The sequence below is a fragment of the Temnothorax americanus genome, unplaced genomic scaffold (assembly GCF_048541705.1).
Source record: "Temnothorax americanus isolate GAGA-0224 unplaced genomic scaffold, ASM4854170v1 Scaffold64, whole genome shotgun sequence".
In the NCBI taxonomy this organism is placed as follows: Eukaryota; Metazoa; Arthropoda; class Insecta; order Hymenoptera; family Formicidae; genus Temnothorax; species Temnothorax americanus.
In genome coordinates, this window is record NW_027509786.1 from 734826 (window position 1) to 752555 (window position 17730).

A 17730-nucleotide genomic window follows, 5' to 3' on the forward strand; every position below is an offset into this window, starting at 1 on the left:
TGGCGATGTAAAACTAATGCATCAGTCAGAAATATGCATGATACAAACGTAATATAAAATTTATTTCAAAAGTTGGGAGAAAACATGCGTTTGAAAAAACAGCTCGTGATGCTTGTTAATTGAAATAGTTTATATGAAACGTGATATTACGCTACAATTTAAACTCACACTTTTACAGTAATTCAATAAAATCTATTTCGACGCAAACATACATCTATTTGTTAAATAGACGTACTCTTATACAATTGAATCAAAAGACAACGCAAAAATTCATTTACTCCTACCTCCCATCCATGTATTTTATCATATATTGTTGTACAATCTCGCAAATTGTGAATCTAAATCACGAATTTTACTAAAAAGGAAAAAAATGCGATTATATACATATAATATGTAAATCACAAATTACTTTTCTTTATATCCAAATATCTCGCGCTATATTTTGAAGATCACCTAAAGTCAATATCAATTTAAGAAGATGGATAACTAATCGCCAAGATTTATATATTTCTCAAAACAAAAAAAAGTAATTTGAAAAGTACGCGCTTTATCTTATACATAAATATGTAATTATGCAAATCTTCTTTAATACTAAATATCAAAATTTCAACAAATCATCCTCGAAATTGCTAGATGTATTTAAATAACTTTCTTCGCCTACATGTATTAACGAAAAAATACTGAAGATTTTATACAAAGTTATTGCACGTAGATGAAAAAAATGAGATTTCTGCCTTTAATCGTGTAACAAGTATAAAAATCACTCTTTATTTTACCCACGCATACTATCATATATTCCCCGGATGAAAGTGTGATTACTGTCTATCGTGATATTCTCTAAAAGTAATTTGTACATATATTAACGCTGCAAATGTGAAGAAGCGATATTTTAGGTAAACTCAATTGCAATTTTGCAATTAGGGCAAACGAAAAAGTATTTGTATACTTGTGGAGACATTGTGTTAATTAACGCATTGTAGAGTAATTTGATGTTAATAACACTGGTGTACTTAATAAAAGGAAAAACAACAAGATTTTGTCTACATTGTTAAAACAAAAATTACTTTTTCATTTCTAGCGTTACGGGTAAATTATGAATAAATCGTCAGTAATGTGTTCGATATTTAAGTCGAATTTGCGACGCTGCTACTTAAAAGCTAAATCGTTCGTTAAGAGTTCGCCCCGTAATGCCGAGATTCCCTGACAGGCTGTACATAACTTCGCTGAAACTACGATCGTCGACGTCTCCGCTGGAATCGGATGTAGTCGTGTTATGCGTACGCGAGCGTGATCGCGATCTTGATCTCGAGCGCTGCCGACCGAATAATGGTGCTCGCCCAACCTGGAATTTCAATAAAAACGTCAATCATCACACATTCGAGGGAAAGATCGAATATTTAAAAATAAAAGCCAGAAGGGAGAAACAAAGATATACTTTGGGAAAAGGTTTCGAGCGAAAAATGTATATACCATATTTAAACCCTGTGCGCTTTGCCTGTACGGCGATCGTCCTCTGGGCAATTGTCGCGGACTACTAATGGTCGCGGGTTGTCGACTCTGGGCAAGGGTGAGTGGTCGCTGACGGGTAGTGGTAGGCATGTATTCGCTTCCCAATGTGCACATGAAATTGACGTTCGGAGTAGGCGTCATCCGGGCGGAGCTGCAACATATTACATTTTAAATATCCCATCCCTCACGAAGAAAAAATTTGTTCCTTTTTTTTGCATCAATAAACCATCAATAAATTTAAAACCATCAAAAATATAAAAATACGAAAATACTAAATTTGAAATACTAAATTTGAAATACTAAATTTGTATACAAAGCTACGAAAGATTTATATTTTTCTACAATTTAGAATCTTATCATGAGTAGCCAGCCTAACGAATTAATTTGACGCGACAAATATAAGAAAGTATCATCTACTTCATTCGCATCAATTTCTGTTCGTATTGCGCCCGTCTCTGTGCACGAGCGATCTGATCCGATCGTAGTCCGCCAGTAGTGAAGCGACGTTGCGACGTTAGTATCTGTTGTCTTCCCAAAGTTCTCGGCTGCATTGAAAGTAAACCGGTCTTCTGGCCGGTCTGTGCCATCTGCAACAATTATACACGCATCAGTACTTTGCAAGTTACTTTCACCCTGAAGAACATTCGTCATGTACATATTAAAGTATTCAACTCACTCTGAACTGATTCTGCAAGTTCAATCGCTGATTCTGTCTCTGTAGCAGCAGCTGCTTCGCTCGTTTCACGCGATTTCGATAGGCAATCTGAGCGGGGCTCTGATACCCCAGACGATTGTGGACAGAATTCGGATCTCGCAAATTGGGCAAGCTGCTCGTTCGCTTCAGCGGGCTTCTGTTGTTAGTAAAGAAGCCGCCCTGATTGAACGTCAGGTTCGTACGGCTCCGGCTACGAGTAAGACCGAATCTGTTGCCTCTGTTGCCACGGCGCACATTGAACGCGCCTCCTCTCACATTGTTCGCCTTCTGATTCAGGCTCAAGTTGCTGCGCGACCTCGCGAGATTGCCCCTCTTGAAGCGATTCCGAGCGAAACCACCGCGCGCGTTACTCGCGGTATTCGCATTGCGCTGCCAAGTCTGTTGCTGGTGATTCTTCAGAACGGGCCCGACATTGCGCTTGATTCTCGCACCTCTTCCTCTAAATCCACCTCGACCACGAACAGCACCGCGATTGCGCTTGGCGCCGCCGATCTTTCCGTTGATCGCCGCAATCTTTTTCTTTTTCTCCATCTTTATGATCTCATCTTAAAAGGAAGAAAACGGGCGTCATTTAATGAGCGTACGGCACGGCAAGCGTACAATGTGGTGGGATCTAATCTTTGTGAAACTTTTAAATCGAGACACTCAAGGCTGGATCTCGGCACAGACATGATTTCAGCATGGAGTGATATTTCTCAAGTAAATATTTATCGTTTAGGATATAGATCATTTCGGCATGTATCCCGCCGAGGAAATTGCTGAGAAGAAATATTGTATTCGTAATCTCGAAGATCTTTGCATGCAAAGATATTCTTGCAAACACCACGTGGAATGCAATCCTTGCGGATATATCCTTATATCGTGGCATATTTTCTTCGAATCGTTATACCAGAATTAAATGTTAAAAAGATCTGATCATTAAATTAACAGATAATCATTTCTGAAATTATTACCCTTTTAATTTTATATAAAATCACAAGTCTCAAGTCATTTATCATGAGTTAAGTATCAAAAATGCTAATTCATAGATATCGTGAGAAAAAATTTATAAAATGTGCCGATTTTTCTAAACATATTAAAACTCAATAATTTAGTAAGAAACAAAATGTAGCTACACAAGCTTATTAACTGAAAACAAAATTAAATAATAGTAATCTGCTTTCGAAGTATATATTTAAAAAATTTAATATATGCAATATATATTTTGTATTGCATTTTTTTATTTTTAATGCCCGTTAATTTCTGTCTCTGTTTATTGTCATTCGCTGCTTTATGGATCACTTCAAAATGGTGTGCAATTAAAGAAAAGACGCCGGCTGAGTTCATGTTTCCTCCATTAATGCGACGCTGCTTCCCAGAAATTTTTACATCACACATCTTGTGAATTGTCTCTTTACTCTGTCCTCTTCCTTTCGTTACAATTACGTGACTTTCTTATGAGCTGATTTCTCATGAGCCAGTCAGTGATTCTTCTCGTAGTTCTCGTGACGAGGCCTTCTTCCATTCGATCGTTACCTCTTACATTTCGAAGACTTTCAAGGAGCCATGTATAAACAATTGCCATGTTGATCGATACAAATAAGTAACGCAAATATATCCCTCCCCTGGGATTGCTTGCCAACATCAAAAAACGACTGATCGCAATGAAATCTCATCGGAACATTATTAAAGCTTGCCTACTAGAGTACCTGCATTTTCGGATTGCCAGCGAATATTATAAAAATGCATTGTCAAATGCACTGTAAATCGATTTGGAGTAGCGTCCCACAGATCGAGGAGGTGCGGTTTAATTTGCGTCTGGTTCTGCAAATCGAAGGCATTTCTCTCACGTTCACCGTAGCGATAGGGACGATAGGAGCGAAACAAAGACGAAATTAATCGTTTCGCTAAATGCTGTCACACGAGTTTTTGCGGTAGAGATAACGTAGCGCCCAGCATGCACATCACGAGCGAGTCCCGTTTCCCATTACTTGGCATCCGCTCGACGAGTAAGAGTTGTTCGCGATGCAACGGATAAAAATATAGGATTACGCAAGCCCTGCGCTTGTCCCACGCGTGAAGAGAGAGCGTGATTTTTCGTGAGAGATGAGTCACACGACGCTTGGCACAGTCTTCCGAAATTCTCTTTAACATCAAAAGCCGTTCGCCCATCTTCTCCGTTCGCAAAATGCACCGAAACGAAGCTGTTCGAGACGTTAAGTATTGATGCTCCAACCATCTCTTTTCTCTATCGGGATGATGATTTCTAATGGGAATCAATCGGGAAAATTAGCGATACACATAACGATGAATCGTGAATCTTCGTAACATGTATTGCGTAATCTGTATCGGCAGCAGCGTGATTCACGATGTCGTCGCTGCAAATTTCGCTCCGATTTCTCTTCCGTAACTGGATCGCCGTGGGCCATTATTTCCAATCAAAGGGAAATCAGTCGTACGTGCGTGATACGCATTAACAATTACAACGAGCAACTTCACGTCCATTTATGCGACCAAGAAATATTGTTAGGGGAAGTGACAGCGTAGATGCAGCCGATGTAACGTTTTATCGCGGGTTGATCCGTACGCAGAACGATCCCAGGCGCGAGATTTCTGGCGAATGTTCTTGATTTGCCTTCTCGGTATTTCGACCGAGTTTCCCGTTGCGAAGTACATCACAGACGTTCCCCTCTTCTTGAAACAAGAGGCAAAAGATCGTGAACAATTGCGACTGTCAAGATACAATCATTTAAGGCGGACGTGACACGATTCCTCGCATAAGATTCTGGAACAGCTTCCCCGGTATTATAGTCGCGTCTCCTGCATGTCGACGTGTGCTCGTGTTCCCTAAACACCCGAGACAAGCAATTACCGTCGCGAAATATAAATTACTTATGAGACAAATAAAACGGCGAATTGTACAATATCCTGGCATGAATTCTTGGAGTGTTTCCTGGATATTGATGAACTTATGCTTCTTGAACATCTTCTTCCCGAGGCAAGCAATGGTCTCCGATCGCGAAATACATTTATTCGAGGCAAATATAAAACAATGGCCCGTATATCCTGGCACGAACTCGTTTCCCGATGTTTCGCTCGCGTCTCCTCGAATGTCGATGTACCTATGTTTCCAGTTTCTTCTCAGGGCAAGCAATTACGATCGCAGAACATTATTTGAGGCAAATACAAAACGACGTTCCATATATCTGGTATTCCGATCACGTTTCTCAGATGTTGATATGTCTTCTGGACACCGATTTCTTCCCGAGGCAAACAACTGCAATCGCGGAGCACGATTATTTGAGGCAAACGTCGCCTCAACGTTCCCTTGCATAAGAATCTGCCGGCACGAACCATCCTCGCTACTGTGATTCCCAATCAATCTGCTCCTAGACTCTCCTCTTTCCGATGGCCAAATAAATTACGAGTAACCGTGATCGTAGAATCTTTCAGGCTGAAAAGGTTCCCGCACCGCTTCCACCTTCCACGTGGTTCTATTCGTTTCTCCCTTCCTTCCACCTGCTGGCTGAAACAACAATTTGCGATCATCGAACGACCGACCAAGCGACACGAGAAACAAAAGTGTGAGAACGAAACCTCGTGGACTCCCCTTCCTCGCCTATTTCTCGCTCTCTCTCTCTTGAAGAACGTTCAAGAACGTTTCCTCCCTCGCGATCCCGCCTTAACGAACGAGCCTTATCGATCGATCGGCACGCAGGGAGGGTTATCCCGTTTACCGATGTTGCCCTTCATCGGGAAGAGACCAGGGGAAGGGGGGACATGACGACCGTGACGTGAAAACGACGTCCTCCGTTACGTAAAAGCGAAAAATAAATGCAGGTACTCTACGCACGTATACGCAAGCACGCCGGGCATCTCACGCATATTATAGCCCACACCGACGCCATCTTGTCGATCCCGTCTCGCCCGACGCGGGGCAGGGTGGACACGACGTGGTCGACGTGCGAACCGCGGGCTCACCCGGGGCTCCTGGCGAAACCGTTAGACCGTCGGGACTCTGGCGACTTACCGAGCGACATGTTCACTTTCGCGTCAATCTCTGACATTTTTGCTTTTTGGATCAGTGCTCTCGCTCTCTTTCCTTCTCTATCTATCTTTCTCTCTTTCTCGCTTTCTCCTTACGTCGTTCCTTCAAGATTTCTCTTGTGCCAAGATCTCGCGCGTAATTCACGACGCGACGCGCGATATATTCGTCCAACCGGGTTCTTCCTGCTTGTTGCGCGACCTCGAACTGCCTCGAACACCGTTCGCGGAGCGATCGACAACGCGATACGAACGCGGAGAGAAGAAACGCGACACGACGAACGAGAGAGGTGGCCAAGAACTGAAAGGACTTGAACCTGTGAACCACTGAACTGACTGAACCTCGGTGAACCGGAACCGGACTAACCGGAGCGGAGCGATCGGGATCACGTGATGTCGAGAGGAAGACGAGCGGAGCCGACGAGCGCGCCGATTGGTCGTTCGATAGGAAACTCTCGCGACAGCCAATCGATACGTCCGTCGCGCCCGTCGTACGACGAATCGGGCGTCGCTCCGACACCGCGATGTAATCGAGAGCATGCGCGGCGCACGCGCACAGCCAATCGGGAGCGCTCCGAGAGCGACATGCTGCGCGACCTGTGACATCGACATCTAAAAAAAAATTTATATAAAAAAAAAAAAACGCGGCACTTTCCATTTCTCAACGCTAGGTTAACTTTAACCTCGATTTTTTATCTTTGGTTCTAACATCCGTTTCTACCAATGTTAATTAACTTTAATCATATTTTATCTTTTCATATAATTCTTAGAACTAATTAAAAAAGATAAAATAGTCTAATATTCTTAAATCGAGATTAAAATTAATCTACATTCTTCTTTTTCATTCTTCATTTTTCACTCATTTTCTATAATGTCTGTTTCTATCAATATAGATTAAAGTTAATCCTTTTTTTAGAGGATCTCTAATCAAAATCTATAGACTAGACTTGAGATTCGATCGCCCTTTATGTATTAAGAATTATTACTCAATCTGTCCTAAATAATCCAAGATCTCGTTTGACAATTGTTAACTATCTTCGGTTCTCTATTCAGATATCTATATATATGTGATCAAAAAGTATACAGTGAGTTTTAAAGAAATGGCAGGAACAACAGCTAATGAAGAGATGCTTGAAAACACTCCGGATGCTAAACGTGTTCCATATGAAAGATTGAAGGACAATTCTGTGGAAAGGTCTCAATTAACGCCAGCTACTTCTGCTGCAGGGGTACGCTTCTTCTTTTCTCAATCAAACTTTAACTCGAGAGATCTTCAGATTGCTTGATGACTAAAAAGACCTATCTATCTCTCTTTCTTGATTAAATTGTCTTAAATTGTTGTTTCGTCTCAGATTTGCTCCGGATGGAAGCCCTCCTCTCTTCAGGAGCGAAAGCAACAAATTATCGATAGCGACTGGAAAGGATACGCCTTGGATCTGGATTTATGGGAGGACAGCAAATCGCCCGTGGTTCAGATAAGGCTGGATGAGGTGTCGTTGGACGATAAGGAAAGCTCTGGCTTTCTATCTGACAGATTGATAGGCATCGGATCATCTTTCCTGACGAGATCGCCCGAAAACGGTCTCTATATTCTCAGCAAATGTATCCTGAAAAATAGGGTACTGTCGGAAATTTCACACTTTAGATTAATTTGTATTTCTGCTTACTTTTGCCCCCCAGCGAGCAAAAGTGTTCACAGCATGTTAGTCGTTTGCCAGTAAATTTGAGCAGAATATTAATTGCGACAGATTGAATTTGCTTAGATTCGAGCGTCACGTTTATTTACTGCTCCTCTTTGCTTTTCAGGGTCTCACGGACATCGTCATGCTGCGACATCATCGGCACTTGCAATATATTAACGTCGCCGGTAATAACATATCGTGTTTGTCGCCTCTGAGCGGCCTCCGATGTTTAATGTATTTAAACGCGTCGCACAATCAAATTGAACGTCTATCGAACTTTGTGCCTCCTTGGTACCTCACTTACGTAAATTTATCTTACAATCATATGACGGACATCGGCGACTTGAGAAACTGTTGGAGCATCGTCAGATTAAATTTGTCTCACAACAATCTGGAGAACATCTCTGGCCTGGAAAATTTGAAGTAAATGCATAATATTGTGCTCTGATGCACGACGCCTGTATTTGTAATCTGTACAGTTTCTTTCAGACATCTGCGGTACTTAAACTTGTCCTACAATCTCATCGAATGTATCGAAAACTTGGACGGTCTGAATATACGAGAATTAAATTTAGAAGGCAACTGCATAACGTTTTTTAGATCCTCTACGCCCGGCCATGGCATAAATACGTTGCTGAATCTGCGAACAATTCTCCTGGGACACAATAGATTGTCGACTTTGGGCTTCTTCAAGGTGATCGTCGCAAGCGGATCGTCGCATACGAAAGTATTCATAATTCTCGTTTTAATTACATGATTTTTTTAGGACGCATACAGTTTACGCTTCGTAGATCTAAAGTTCAATAGAATCACCGATCTGTTGGAGGTTTTCAACTTGAAGGGCTCGATATTCGAGGTCGATTTTAGGGGTAACACCTGCACGAAGTGGCCCAATTATCGAAATGTATTGATATCTTCCATACCAAGCGTTAAATTTATTGACGGCGTCGAGGTGTTTCCGGAAGAAAAGGTATTGGGTATTGGACAATTTTAATTACATTTAATTACGTAAGATTGGTGCAAAAGATTTGTCTCTTTCCAGCTTTGTATTAAATAAAGTTAGAAAACCGGATTTCCTTAAAAGAAGAATTGAGAAATTTCCCTCTAAACTAAAAAAGAGAATATACTGCTGCTGTTCTGCCAAAAACTTAGTTCTTAACTTTATTTGACATACGACGAATCGTATGCATAATATATACAATTATTTAATGTTATGCAATGTACAACTATTGTAAATGAGAATATTTTCCAGGTGACATCAACGATGCTGTTTGCCTCGCCGTTGGATTTAATAGCTGCCCGTAAAGTAGCAAAATTAACGTTACTGGAGCAGTTAAACATCAGCAAAGTGGACGCTCACGTTCAACCGTACGACGAAATCAGCCCTCCTCTGATGATACTCACAGGACCATCGGCGCTGAAGAAAATGGCATTGGCCTTGCATGTGGCTCAAACAATTCCCGACAAAGTAACCTTTGCAAATCCTGCAATGTCCCTTCTTAGAAATCAGTCTCGAGAAAACAGTAGAATGCAATCTTGTAGATAAAATACTGCCGTTGGCATACCACGAAAGAGATATGCGAAAACGATGACGAACGTAAAGCTCATATTCCTGTAAACAGAGAAGAGTTTAACGATATGGCGCGGCGTGGCGAGTTTTTGGTAATCCTGGACCTCTTGGGTGACAGTTACGGATTCCGTTAGTGTGATATTACTTATATTAATTAATATCGTTGTGTAACTATCGTTCGTAAACTATATTTCTTTTTGCAGATGTAAATCAGATCAGTCCATTAATATCTGAACGCAAAATTGGGCTCACTCAAATGAATCTGTACGCAGTTACGGAAATTTCTAAACGATATCCGAATGTGAAGGCGATCTTGATGTTCACGCATAGTGTCGATCTCCACAGGGACTGGATACGGGAAAAATTTGACGTTTACACGTGGATTAAAGACAGTGTGGAAAATTTGTTGGCTGTTAAAATAGGCAAGCATCGGGAGGAAGAAACAGAGACCGCTAGTTGTATATTAAGTTTTATCGAAGAAATTCTGGATGAGGTTCGAACTTAATATTCTACAATGCGAGATGTACCGTCAAATTCTACTAAATTTGCATGTATCGTCAGATAATGTGCCGTCTAGAATTTCCAATTTACTGCATCTCCGTGAGACCGCAAGGAAACGGGTCGACAACAACTGACATAATATTGCAAAGCAAAACGATGCTACCGAAGGTCGTACTACGAAGGAGCGAGGTAGTGTCGCTGGAAAAGAAACGTATTACGTTGACAGAAGCGAGAAATGGAAAATCGTTTGATCGATTTTTGTCTGAAGAAAAAAGGAGAACGACAGGAGAATTAAAAGTACTGAGCGTAACTTAAATGGAATTTGAATATCGTGCATTTAAATGCTCAGTATCGGTATGTAGGTGTTATTGGATGAAGAATCGAATATTATTATCGACGATGAAGAGACGAAACGTGAAGAGCGCAAGTCGAAGATGTTGCTGCGTCGAACTACGTTGGTGACGAACATGTCTAACCATTTCGATGACGATGATCTCAGCGAATCGACGTCTTCCGAAGAAGCAACGGAAAATGTATATGCTTTAAACGTTCTATTTCGGGAAAAAAAACTATTAATCTTATTCTATAAATTTCTTCTATTATTTTGATCGATATAATATGTACATATATATGGAACATAAAACGATACTTTTGAGTATCTTCATTGCGCATGAATATACGGAAAAATAACGTAATAAAAGCTGCTCGGTTCAAAAAAGGAAATATCACAGTAGGACAAATTCCGTCAACGTTCTGTTATTGTTATTCTCTTGTTCTGTATAAATATAATTTTCATATGTAGCATGAAGAAAGACTAACGCATGAAGAAAAAGCAGAGGCATTAAAAAATACCTATGTCGAACTTGTAATAAAAAGCAGGAAATTGTATTTGGATTATCACGAAGGTCATCCTGGCTTTTTTATTTTAGTGGTAACACATTGTTCATGTATCAGTCTTAATTACATCTAATATGATACTGTAAATTGTTACTTTGTGTTGCAGTTGCTTATGGATAATTATACAAAAGCTTTTGACTCATTAATTGATTTCATTCATGAGTCATATACGAGTTTGCCTTATAGGAAGTCAAATTTTTTATCAGAAATACAGCATATTAGGCATACGGTAATTCCCATCGTGCTTGAAAATATTGTTGATGAAATCAGAGAGTGAGTATATAATGAAATTCGTGCAAAGTTTTAAGTTTGCTTATTGCAAAGTAATTTTTTTCTTACAGAAATTTATCAATATCTAAACTCCAACGCAGAAGACTATTAAAATTGCAGGGAATCGATTGTCCTTCTCAAAATAATGATCGTGATTAACGTTAACAAAGCAAATATAAACTAGCATACAATCTGAATATGTATGCATAGCAATTTTCTATCAGCACTCATAAAAGTAAAATTTGGCGAAATATTTCAGAAACAATTTGTATAACGTGTATATTTCAAGTTACACATTAGATATGTACAAGACTCCTTCTGGTATACACGCGTACGTATCATACTGAAAATCCAGTTTGTGCATCAATATATATTAAATAAACTTATCCGTTCCTAAACATGTATGTATGTACATCGCTAGTTATGCAAAAACTATAATAAATAATGTATTAAACCTATTCGATTTACGATGTCAGCAATATAGAGCGGAAGATGCATAAATTGAAGTAATAATTTAAAGTTACATTGTACATACAGTGCCTGATATAATACTGCTTATTCCATTTGTAATATTTCATCTATATCTGAATCTAAATCAGAATACTTAATTTCACTTTTACGTTGAGCAGTAGCAAGATCTTTATCCTTCAGAGTTCGCGGAGCGGGCTGCGGAAGTACGTTGCCTTTCATCTTTGGACTTGTAAGATTCTGCATAGAACTGTCCAAGATCGAGTTCACGAGACTGGACGAGTTTAACAGCTGATTCCTCGGATTATAATTTGTAAGATCTTGCGAACTCGTATTGAATCGGAAGATCGTTTCGACTGATCCTACAGGTGGCTCCTTCTTCCTTGCTATACTCAACTGAAAAATAAATTATAACAATGTTGTTTCAACGACATGCTAATTGCACACTGGTATATAAATACTGGTATATGATCTCACCTGTTCCTGTATCTTCTTTGATATTTCCGCGATCTTATCGCTTTGCGAAGTTTTTAAAACAATGTTGCCTGTGCTCATAGACTTCTCTTTCTGCAACGCGTATTCTCCCCTCTCAGAGAAGCTTAATAAAAATAATACGAATTAATTACATATTTTTACATTACAGATATAAAAAATAATATAAGGAAATTACAATAAAATCTTTAGTACCTTGAGACACCCCAGTCATTGCTATTTATTTGATTCTTTCTTTGATTACTTTCCGGTATCATCGTGTCATCATTTTTCTTCTCATCTAAATCGAACAAGACTTTTTTCTTTATCAAACTACCGACCGAACCGCTCGTTGGTTTTAAAACACTTTTATTCTTCGGAGAAAAAACTAAATCGTCTTGCTGCATAATCGTACTATCCGAGTCATTGTTTTCGGAAAATTTCGGCGCTACCGCCTGTTTCCTGCTGATCGGAGAACCCACTTTACGCACGTTAGTATCCGATACAGTTATCTTTGTAGGTGAAATCTGTTTTATGTCTTCTCGAGAATCAATGGAACTCGCGGAGGAGATACTTCGAATCGATTTCGGATATGTCGGTGTCACTTTTGGACTGGAGTAAGTATCCGCTTCACTTTTTTTCAATGGCGATTCGCGTGTATTTTCATACACCTCGTCGTCTTTATATTTCTTAGGAAGGAGTTCAATTTTTTGCTTTAGACGTAATTTCAACGGTGTCGTGTTTTCCGTTTTCTGGACAGATGTATATTCGCCTGAAAAACAATATTGTATATTAATTGTACACACACACACACACGCACGCACGCACGCACGCACGCACGCACACACACACACACACACACACGATATACTAGAGATTTAATATAGAAAATGTATGATTACCACTGTCTTTGCTGAATGCTTTCCAAGCCTTCGATTTAACGTGTGTGACTAGCTTATCCAATGGAGAATTTTTCGTAAGCGTGGGATATCTTGATTCCTTACGATTTGTCGATATCGTTTGAAGAACATCTTCGAGTATTTTTTGCCTGATTTGATTGTATCGGACGATTTTCTTTGCATTAATATTTTGTTGATGCCTTATAATCTCCATTTTTTGCTTATACGTTCCCGCAGGTATTCCTTGCCATTCTGGATCGATTCCTAATTCTCTCAGCCGATTATCGAATATACTTTGCGCATCTTCCTGTATCGATATTTTCTTGGCATTGAGAGATTTAAATGTAGGCATTTCATGCTTTTTTACTAAATCATCGTCTGTTGTAACACTCTCACTATCGGTTCCCGTCTCTGACATCGACGACAAAGATCCAGATTCCGTCACAGAACTTACGCTATGCCTTTCTAAGAATTCAGATCTTCTACTGGTTTTTATATTGTTGGTATGTAACGTTTCTTTCTTCTCTCTAACACCTATGTACTTTTTATTTACATCAATAGAATTCTCTTTGGTAATAAAACTTTTATTCGTTAAATCATTTATTTCATTTATATTATTCAACGCATCATAATGCCTCGCATTACTTTTCGTTTTTTTTACGACTTCTGATCTGTCCGATTTTTTCAGATTAGGCTTTGCAGTCATACGTTCTACAGTCCTGCTGTCATTAATGACTTTCTTATTACTCTTACTTTTTACAATATTATCTTTACTAGGCATATATTCGGTTTGTGCCACGACTGACATCAATTTGTCACTGTATTCTTGACTAGAATCACTACCAATATCTTGAATGACCATCTCGGCGTCTTCAGTATTATTTAAACTCTTATAAGTTTTGCTTTCATTGTAATTGCTATCGTGTTTTACCGTTAACAAAGGAGATTCATGGAATTCTGCCGCGTTCTTTTCCTTAGTTTTGTGATTATTGATTTGTATTTGCGAATTACTGATCTCACGTGACAAGCTGTTTAATTGCTTTCTTTGCTCCACTAGCATATTAGATTGATCCACAGACTGTTTCTCCAAGTCGTGCACCTTAGATGCATACTCAGACTTTATACGATCAGCCACTTGCTGAGTCGCTTTCAATTCTGTGGTCAATTTCTCGATATCGCGACGATGTTGAGTTTCCATGTCCTCTATTTTGGCTCTCCAATGATTCTCTTGCGTTTGTAACTTTACCTGCATATTTTCCATGCCTGGAGTCAACTGAGAAGATAATCTAATATAGTATAGCAATGGCAAAAATAACGTATGATAAAGACTTGGATTTCTTACTCTTTCAAGAAGTTGATTTCTCAAATTCTCAATCTCTTTTTCTTGTTGACTGATTAGAGTTTTCACATTTGTCTCCAGGATACTCTCATTTACAACGTGATCCTTTTCCCTTAATGCCTGCAAAAAGGTTCCAAATAATTGTAAGAGATGTACCACAAAGTGAATATATATATATATATATATATATATATATATATATATATATATACTAGCATGCCCCGCCGGGCTTCGCCCCGGCCCCGGTATTTTTCTTTTTTTTTTCTTTTAGTTATGCTATTCGGGGCGGAGACGAATCCAACAAATTATAGATCATTAAAATCTGTCCAGCCGTTCTTGAGTTATAAATGGTGTAACTAACCCGAACAATGCTACAAACTTTTCCCCGGTCGGTCTAAATAGAAATCTTCCTCCTGACCAATAAGTTTTCGGTCGATTATTACTCGAAAAATTCGAAAAATTAAAAAATCGGTTTCTAGAAAATCGGCAGCGAAAAACTATAGATCAATGTATATCATATCGTTTTTTACCGTATTTAGCCTTATTACAATGTATTTTACCATATTTGATTTTATTTCACCGTATTTTACCGTATTTTATCGTATTTGTTCTTATTTAACCGTATTTCACCGATTTTTATTTTGTTTAATCATTCTAAAAAGCAAACTATAAATCAATGTATATCATACCGTATTTTACTGTATTTGATTTTATTTCACCGTATTTTACCACATTTTATTGTATTTGTTCTTACTTAACCGTATTTTACCGATTTTTATTTTATTTCACACGTATTTTACCATATTTGATTTTATTTAACCGTATTTTACCATACGAATGAGATTCGGTCGATTATTTCCCGAAAATTAGAAAATTTAAAAAAATCGGTTTCCAGAAAATCGGTAGCGAAAAACTACACACCCTATAGCACTCCCCGGAAAATTCTACCCCTGTTTGATATACTTGTGGTAAAAATTCAGTCCAATAGTTTCTAAGATTACCCCGAACAATGCTACAAACTTTTCCCCTTTATATAATAGTATATATATATATATATATATATAATTTAATCTCATTATATATAGCTTACGCGTATCTCGTCAAACAGCATGCTCTTCAAACTTCCAATATCTTCTTGGTATCTTCTTTGCTCTTGAAATCTATCCATCTTGTCAATGTCGTATTCGTTTTTACTTATATTTCTTGTATAATCCTTTCCTGTGTTATCCAGCAGTTTGTCAGACTCGTTTCTTATCACTCTTTCTGTTTGATTTAATCTTTCCTTCAACGTTTTTATCTCATTGTGCAATTTTTCCGTTTCTGCTCGATAATGATCGTGCACAGGAGAGATGGATACACCCACGTCTGATATGTATGAATGTTTGCGCGCTATGTGAGCATTTACGAATATAGCGCGTACAAATGTTTTTGGGCAATGTGGGCACTGCAAGAAATCACGCAATTAAATCTCGAGAGGTACCACGATCATCTAATAATTTCAATTTATAATTTACAACTTTGCAATATATAATTTTCAATTTATCACAATTTGTAACCAACAGAAGTCAATTTATTAATAGAATGCATGTTATTTTCGACAGATAAGTCTGTCAAAATAATCTACCTTGTAAACTTCCCCGTTAGAAATTTCACCGACGCTAGTTTCAATCAATTTACGTTTCTCCCTTGATCTCTCCTTTATATTCTTCACTGTATCTTCTAGAGCGGCAATTTCTTTCTTCATACTGACGTTCTGCTCTATCTTCTGCCGCAGCTCGTCCTTCAGTATTATTACACTGTGATCCAGGTACTGTTTGCAATACAATAAATACTCGACTGACAGCTGCGCAAGTCTAAACAACTTAACGAAGTTGGAATCCAGAATCTTGACGTCGTACTCGCTCTCCAAGCCATAATCTATTACATTATTGATATTCTGATCGATGGTTGAGAAATCTCTCTCCCGTATAACTCTGTCTATGTCTATAGCACCTGCACAATAGGAAAAAAAAATTACAAATTGTCAGTAATTTGCAATAATCAACTCAACATTTTGCGCAGCAACATCCAACGTACCTATGCGATTCCAGTCAACTCGTACCCTAGACCCATGCATGTTGAAGTAAAATCCTGATTCCCGGGCGAGCTTCGGGAAATCGTGGCACCAATTGGTGCCGGCTCGAAACGAGAATGCCATTATTTACAGACTTGCTTGCACACAGCGGGGAAAATCTTGGGAAAAGATCTTCCAAGGAAAAACCTCATTTCCATCATTTGCTCACATAATTACGAATCGCGCGTACGCGGGCGAAATCTCCACCGCATAATTGCTCACAATCGCCCGCGTGCAATCCGTGCAACTTCATTTGCAATTGCAATTTGCCAGCGAGATAAACGGCAGGTGTCAAAATCGATGTAAACGATGTAAATATAAACAGAAATAGCGTCGGCCGCGAGCGCCATCTGTGAGATCTTTCGGCAATCTTGTTGCAATTAGCAAATACGACACGCACACGCACGCAGCAAACCAGATTTTTCGAAGGTGTCGAGAGACGTACTTCAATTCCCGTCTTATCTAATCGCCCTCGACAAAGAAAGAGCGAAAGATAAATTTACATAAATGCAATCTCAAAGGCCGCGGCGCAGTTCGAAATTAAGTAAACTCTTCTCTTCGTTTCTTCCTCGCTCGAGATTTATTTCTCGCCGCGTGCTCGTCCTTGTCGAATGCGCTAATTAATTTTCTTAAATTGCAGAGGCTTCTGGAAAAGTGGATGAGTTTTAAAATCGAAGGCAAAGACCACTTGAAGACTATCGATTTCGTCGTGTCTACGAATTGTTTCTACAATTGTTTCTGAAATTTGATATAAGTACACGCCCAGACAGCACGACGCATGTCTGAAAAAAATATATATAAGTATTAAATCTGAAATCATTGATACACTGACTATATATGTATATATATATAGCTTTGCTTATGATAAAAACCGGTATCGCTAATTGTAAGTAACAAAATTATATAAACATGTATCATCTGTGTACCGAGCAACTAGCTCTTCTTAATATTAATAAATATTATTGTGATATGGTTAAATAATGTTAATAAACGTTAATTAACTCGTGTTCCATATAATTAATTTCTTTTCTAAAGAGGATATGAAATAAGACGTTGAAGACGTTTTAAAGACGTCACAAAATCATCTTTCTGACAACGCGATGAAACATCCAGAATTATTTTGGAAAACATCTTTTAGACGTCTCAATTAATATTTTCTGGAAATATACTTCGAAGCCCTGTTCTGTCAGTTCCTGCTTGTGCCAGGTGTATTATCACTTACATATAACGCAGCTACAAAGTAGCAATTAGCTTACATAACGTGCTTCCAGAC

At 38.8% G+C, this 17730-nt stretch overlaps 3 protein-coding genes and 1 long non-coding RNA gene across 6 annotated transcripts; 2 read left to right on the forward strand and 2 right to left on the reverse strand.

The window, feature by feature from the left end:
* Window positions 1-109: 109 nt before the first annotated feature.
* Window positions 110-6534, reverse strand: LOC143905598 (uncharacterized). Of its 2 annotated transcripts, none has more exons than XM_077421115.1 (5): window positions 6234-6534; window positions 2186-2769; window positions 1927-2096; window positions 1471-1660; window positions 110-1342 (listed from the first exon to the last, which is right to left on the reverse strand). In XM_077421115.1, exons 1-5 carry the CDS (start codon window positions 6268-6270, stop codon window positions 1151-1153), a joined length of 1173 nt encoding a protein of 390 aa, XP_077277241.1. In that variant the 5' UTR covers window positions 6271-6534; the 3' UTR covers window positions 110-1150. The 2 variants fall into 2 exon arrangements, with proteins under 2 accessions (XP_077277241.1, XP_077277242.1); XM_077421116.1 differs by having other exon boundaries at window positions 6347-6523.
* Window positions 6535-6557: 23 nt separating this feature from the next.
* Window positions 6558-11625, forward strand: LOC143905594 (uncharacterized). 2 transcript variants are annotated; one of them, XM_077421108.1, is made up of 13 exons: window positions 6558-7476; window positions 7600-7866; window positions 8054-8352; window positions 8419-8623; window positions 8696-8899; window positions 9182-9397; window positions 9472-9628; window positions 9703-9992; window positions 10061-10297; window positions 10363-10533; window positions 10803-10931; window positions 11004-11170; window positions 11239-11625. In XM_077421108.1, exons 1-13 carry the CDS (start codon window positions 7348-7350, stop codon window positions 11324-11326), a joined length of 2559 nt encoding a protein of 852 aa, XP_077277234.1. In that variant the 5' UTR covers window positions 6558-7347; the 3' UTR covers window positions 11327-11625. The 2 variants fall into 2 exon arrangements, with proteins under 2 accessions (XP_077277234.1, XP_077277235.1); XM_077421109.1 differs by lacking the exon at window positions 10803-10931.
* Dzip1 (DAZ interacting zinc finger protein 1) lies at window positions 11430-16788 on the reverse strand. Its single transcript, XM_077421107.1, has 8 exons — window positions 16421-16788; window positions 15969-16336; window positions 15435-15788; window positions 14348-14464; window positions 13009-14278; window positions 12323-12878; window positions 12113-12233; window positions 11430-12031 (listed from the first exon to the last, which is right to left on the reverse strand). The coding sequence occupies exons 1-8, from the start codon at window positions 16539-16541 to the stop codon at window positions 11723-11725; spliced, it is 3216 nt and encodes a 1071-aa protein (XP_077277233.1). The 5' UTR covers window positions 16542-16788; the 3' UTR covers window positions 11430-11722.
* A 71-nt stretch (window positions 16789-16859) lies between these two features.
* On the forward strand, window positions 16860-17438 carry LOC143905606 (uncharacterized). Its single transcript, XR_013259248.1, has 2 exons — window positions 16860-17001; window positions 17098-17438. It is a non-coding gene; the product is annotated as an uncharacterized LOC143905606 (long non-coding RNA).
* The last annotated feature ends 292 nt before the right edge of the window (window positions 17439-17730 follow it).